Source organism: Mauremys mutica, chromosome 2 (assembly GCF_020497125.1).
Source record: "Mauremys mutica isolate MM-2020 ecotype Southern chromosome 2, ASM2049712v1, whole genome shotgun sequence".
Taxonomy (NCBI): Eukaryota; Metazoa; Chordata; order Testudines; family Geoemydidae; genus Mauremys; species Mauremys mutica.
The window spans coordinates 51,253,414-51,259,413 of NC_059073.1; the positions used below are offsets into that span (position 1 = coordinate 51,253,414).

The 6,000-nt window shown below is 44.2% G+C and overlaps 1 protein-coding gene across 4 annotated transcripts in view; it reads right to left on the reverse strand.

The window, feature by feature from the left end:
- LRRCC1 (leucine rich repeat and coiled-coil centrosomal protein 1) overlaps positions 1-3,169 on the reverse strand; it is a 45,510-nt gene extending 42,341 nt beyond the window's left edge. The window contains exons 1-3 of one of the 4 annotated variants that reach the window (XM_045006137.1): positions 2,957-3,163; positions 1,020-1,225; positions 518-583 (exon numbers count right to left, since the gene is read on the reverse strand). In XM_045006137.1, the coding sequence (XP_044862072.1) occupies positions 518-583; positions 1,020-1,225; positions 2,957-3,018 (334 nt within the window). In that variant the 5' untranslated portion in view covers positions 3,019-3,163. Of the gene's footprint in view, positions 1-517; positions 584-1,019; positions 1,226-2,956 lie in introns of all 4 variants that reach the window. The other 3 variants (XM_045006135.1, XR_006577036.1, XR_006577037.1) reach the window with 3 other exon arrangements.
- Between the last annotated feature and the right edge of the window lie 2,831 nt (positions 3,170-6,000).

Sequence of the window (6,000 nt, forward strand, 5' to 3'; positions counted from 1 at the left end):
TGAAAATAAAACCCAGGCCTCCTTCATGCTGTATTATTTCTGAACTCTCCCTTGTTTAAACCATTTTGGATTTGTTTTTCTAAAAGTGAATATAGTGCTCATTGTACATGACAGACTGACAGCACAGTTACAGCACCAAGCAACTCAAGATTCCCACTCTGCTTCAGCAAAAGTATTTAAACATGTCTAAAATCTTTGGTCTCTCTGATTGTACTACCAACAAGAGGAACATAGGCCTATTGCAAATGGTGGTTCAAGTGACTGTGCACCTTTCTTTTAAAATTATTAACACGTTTCACATTAGCCACCTAACTGTTATATGGTAATTAATTTCAGCCAGTAGTGACCTGTTCAGGATTTGAACCTATAATCTAAAGATTAAAAGTTTCATATTCCAATGGTAGTAAATTCCTGAGACATCCAATTTCCTGCATTTCTTATCTTTTAGTTCTTTGCAACTACATTTGGTCAGACATTTTATATTAATTGTGAAAACATCACTGCCAGATCCACTTACCACTAAGATCATGTATGTGGTTGTATGACAAATTCAGTTTAGTTAAATTATGTAGCTTTTCCAGTCCTAAACAAAGTGGAGGAAAAAAGTTAGTGCAAGAGCTTTAAAAAAAAATACTCAGGAGATAAACATGTCTGACTGGTAAAATAAGGAAGACAGTCAGACTAGACACTATAAATGACAAATATAAACTATGTTTATTAAGATACAAACACTGAGGTTGGTATTATTTAAAAGGAATGAAGATCAAAGTTTTAAAATAAACTTTAACTTATTTTAAATAGTCAACTGGGAAATATTGCCTTGATGTCCTTTAGAATGATTTGTTTATTATTTCTTCAATTTAATTCAATATGTCATATGGGATTTTGACTTCCATGGGGATTAAGCACATGCTTAACTTCAATCACAGGCTTAAGATCTTTCTTGAATCAAACCTCAGCACAACTTTCAGAAGAGGCTCATAAAATATTAAAGGGAAAGAAAACAAAAATATACTAACCCTCTACTTTTCTTATCAAGTTACAGGATAAATTTAAAGTGCGAAGATTAGTTAGGGTACTTAGTCCTTCAATTTGATTTATTTGATTAGATGACAAGTCTAAATGCTGCAAATTCTGGATATGGCCAAGCCCTTCAATCTTCGAGATTTGGTTACAATGTAGGTTGATTGTGTGAAGTTCTGAACTTAGAGTTATGTCCAACAAGCTATAAATGAAAATACCCAGTATTAATTAAGATGTCTTAAGATAATTAACTTATAAAATATGTCTCAATCTCAAATTAACCAATATTTTAAGGGGTGAAAATCACATTTTTTTACACATTATTTTTAAAAAAATATTTTATTCAAGTAGAATAGTGTACTATAGCAAATCAAAATAATCTGCCTTACATTTAAGGTTCTCAATATTTAAACATGAAAATAATCCACCATACTTACCAGTATCTTTAGCCTTCCTTCCCACAAAAGGCTAAAAGTTAGATCTTTTTTGTATCTGAGGGCTAGTCTACACCAGCAACGCTAAAGCGCTGCTGTGTCAGTGCTTTAACATGGCTTGTGTGGTTGCAGCGCAGTGCTGGGAGAGCTCTCTCTCTCTCTCAAAAAAAACCAACCAACAAAAAACCAAACACAACCTGCACAAGGAGCGCAGCTCCCAGGGCTGGTGCACTGTCTACACTGCCACTTTACAACACTGAAACTTGCTGCGCTCAGGGGGGTGTTATTCCCCTCATGGAGGTGGATTACCAGGAGCACTGGGAGACCTCTCTCCTAGCGCTTGTGTGTGAGATCACACTCGCACTTCAAAGTGCTGCTGCGGAGTGCTCCCACAGCAGTGGTTTGAAGTTTCTAGTGTGGATGTAGCCTCAGATCAACTTAACTACTCTGCTATGAGGTGTGAATTTTTCCACAACCAACTCTTGTAGTTAAATCAACTTACTTTTTTCATGTAGGCCAAGCCTACTGCTCACACTCTCAAAAAAAACCAAACCACACGTTTAAAACAAAAATTCTGTTCTAACCACCTACATTAATTACAATGCTCTCAACTTAAATGTGGTGGACAATTAGGAAAAACCGTAGAGTTTAGTTAGGGTACTAAAGAATTGGCTGTCTTGGTTTTTGTCCTCAAAGAGCAAATTTCTGTCTCTGTTCAAACGTGTTTCTTTGACTACAGCCAGGTTATTGCCTATGCTCAAGAATAAGGTCTTAGGTCTTTTTATACTGAGGTTCTATTTCTAAAAGCTTTTAAAAAGACCATCAAGTCTGTGAAGCAAAGAAATGTGCTATTGTTTAAGCACTTTAATATTTAATATGCACTTGATACCCGTCTTTGTAGGCAAACTGATTTAAGATTTCCTACTCTGCTTACTTTTAGAAGTTGATTTACGTTAACTCCCCACTATAAAAAGATTATGAAGTAGCTCAAGTAACGTTGACAACAGTACCTAAGCGTGAGCACATATTAACTGGAGCGTAAGTGTTAAACAGAAAGTGCAGCATTTCTAATGCACTGCCTTAGTTTCTGGAGGTCACACAATTAGTACTATGGAAAATTCTTTAAAATACAGTCCAGGAAAATGGACCACATCATCGCTGTAAGTGACAGACCGCATGTAGCTAGAGTAAATGGCAAGGGGGTGTGAAATGGATGCACGAAGAACACAAAAGGCGGATCGAAATAGGGCTCATCCCAGCTCTGCCCCTTCCTGCGGTTCTGCCCGGGGGGTAAAGGCTTGCAGGCGAGCTCGGTTCAACATACTCACTGGTAACACCGGGGCCCAGGACGCCCGTCTCCTGCAGGCCCCGCTCCGGGGAGGGGGGGGGGGGACACACACCAAAGCTGGGCGCACCCCGCACATCACTAGCGACTACGTCCCTGCCTCCCCGCAGCACTCCCCCGCCCAGCCAGCGGGGGAAGCCCACAGCCCCCTCACCTCCCAACGCCTTGGTCCATGAGGCTGAGCTCCCCAAGCACGGCGCCAGCCCCCGCCATCATTCCAGCGGCTCCGCCGCGCTACGGGAAGCGGCCAGGCCGCCAGCGACAAATTCTGGCGCCTTTCGCTTTAAACCTCCCCAAATCCAACGACATCGCTGGGAGCGGGGCGGCGCCCGCGAGCTCCACGCTTTACGGCTGGGTCAGAGGCCGTTACGACATAGAGCCGTAAAGCAACCCCCCACTGCGGGCAGTCGCGATTTCTCCTCCCCTTCCAGAGAGAGGCCGGTTGGGCCGCCTCCGGCACAAGTTCCTTCCCAGACCTTGTAGTTTCTGAGCATGCGCATTAAGGAGTGGAACGCGGCTCTGTCTGCCCTTGTTGGTCGCGCTGCTGGGGCCGCTGACCTGTGGGCTGCGGCACGACGGGGAGCCTTAACCCCGAGCGCCCCTAGTGTAGACGTGGCTGCTGTAGCCCCTGGTTGCACCCCTGTAATCACGGAGTTCGTGCTAGGCAACGCTGCGGTGCTCAGGAGTCAGACTCCCAAACTCTGGAGATTTGCCATAATGACTGGGGATTTTTTCATTTGCCTTCAGTTTACCTAAACTATACCATGTTAATTCAATAAAGCCCTTTCACTCCCGAGAAATCAAGGTTCTCCAGTTTACAGCCCAGGAGAGAGTCAATGCTGAGTGGCCTGAAAGAGTCTACTATGATGGGAAAAGCAACGGTGGGGTAGAGGAAGAGGTGAGCCTCTCCATAACCCTAGAGCGTAAGCTGCAACAGCAAATCCAGAAGCTGGCCACCAATTTCATGCCAATGTTTTCAGCCACCCCAGGATGGACAGATAAAGCAAACAGAGAACAGCGACCAAGAGGGATTTTACACTTAACTGGCTTGCTGGGTATCCATCAAAAGAGCCTCCCACCCCCCACTTCATTCATCACACCTGCACTGAGGGTACATTGACCATTCCGCTGAAGGGCTGGCCAGAGCAGAGCTGTTAGGAAAGGGAGAGAGAGTCTCAGGTCAAAGGCCCACTTCCCATAGGTGGCAACGACAAGGATGCTATTCTCTTACGCACAAAACCCTGAGCCAGGTCTTAGAGCCAGCTTCCCCACAAACAGGAAGTGTGCTCTGGGTGACTGGTGGCTCCCTACCGGCCATGCTCTACTCCTGACAGGAAGGGCTCTCCACACACAACCCGGCCCTCTGACTAGCAGTACAGCACCAGCCTTCCACCATGGCAGTGGACTTGGAAGATGCTGGTCCTGACATAGGGAGCCTAAACAAATCATAACCCTGAGGGTATTCTGTACCAAAAAATTAAAAATTCTGCACACAATATTTTAAAATTTTGCACATTTTTTTTGTCAAATAAAAGTGGAGGTCCCAGCATGGCATTTGGGAGCACAGGCCGCTAGCTGCACAGACATGGGAAATCACTGTGCAGCTCCCCTCAGCCCCCGGATACGGGTGCAGAAAGAGGGGGAGGTATGTGTTGGTGGTGGAGAGGGTGTTTGCAGAGTTTCCTGCAGCTGGGGGAGAAATCTGGGAGTGGCTGTAACTCGGTACCAGATGCTGTGCAGGACTAGCAGCTGAGCCGAGTGCAGGGTAGGAGCCTCCACAAGCCGACTACAAGCTTAACTTGGTCTCCCGTCTCCCCTCACCGACCATGCCTACCTAAGAGGAGTGGAGTGGAGAAGCTTCTCCTCGCTGCTGGCCAGGGCGGCCGAGCGATTAACATAAGAACATAAGAAAGGCCGTACCGGGTCAGACCAAAGGTCCATCTAGCCCAGTATCTGTCTACCGACAGTGGCCAATGCCAGGTGCCCCTGAGGGAGTGAACCTAACAGGCAATGATCAAGTGATCTCTCTCCTGCCATCCATCTCCATCCTCTGACGAACAGAGGCTAGGGACACCATTCTTACCCATCCTGGCTAATAGCCATTTATGGACTTAGCCACCATGAATTTATCCAGTCCCCTTTTAAACATTGTTATAGTCCTAGCCTTCACAACCTCCTCAGGTAAGGAGTTCCACAAGTTGACTGTGCGCTGCGTGAAGAAGAACTTCCTTTTATTTGTTTTAAACCTGCTGCCTATTAATTTCATTTGGTGACCCCTAGTTCTTGTATTATGGGTATAAGTAAATAACTTTTCCTTATCCACTTTCTCAACATCACTCATGATTTTATATACCTCTATCATGTCCCCCCTTAGTCTTCTCTTTTCCAAACTGAAGAGTCCTAGCCTCTTTAATCTTTCCTCATATGGGACCCACTCTAAACCCCTAATCACTTTAGTTGCTCTTTTATGAACCTTTTCTAGTGCTAGAATATCTTTTTTGAGGTGAGGAGACCACATCTGTACACAGTATTCGAGATGTAGGCGTACCATGGATTTATATAAGGGCAATAATATATTCTCAGTCTTATTCTCTATCCCCTTTTTAATGATTCCTAACATCCTGTTTGCTTTTTTGACCGCCTCTGCACACTGCGTGGACATCTTCAGAGAACTATCCACGATAACTCCAAGATCTTTTTCCTGACTCGTTGTAGCTAAATTAGCCCCCATCATGTTGTATGTATAGTTGGGGTTATTTTTTCCAATGTGCATTACTTTACATTTATCCACATTAAATTTCATTTGCCATTTTGTTGCCCAATCACTTAGTTTTGTGAGATCTTTTTGAAGTTCTTCACAATCTGCTTTGGTCTTAACTATCTTGAGTAGTTTAGTATCATCTGCAAACTTTGCCACCTCACTGTTTACCCCTTTCTCCAGATCATTTATGAATAAATTGAATAGGATTGGTCCCAGGACTGACCCTGTGGGAACACCACTAGTTACCCCTCTCCATTCTGAGAATTTACCATTAATTCCTACCCTTTGTTCTCTGTCCTTCAACCAGTTCTCAATCCATGAAAGGACCTTTCCTTTTATCCCATGACAGCTTAATTTACGCAAGAGCCTTTGGTGAGGGACCTTGTCAAAGGCTTTCTGGAAATCTAAGTACACTATGTCCACCGGATCCCCCTTGT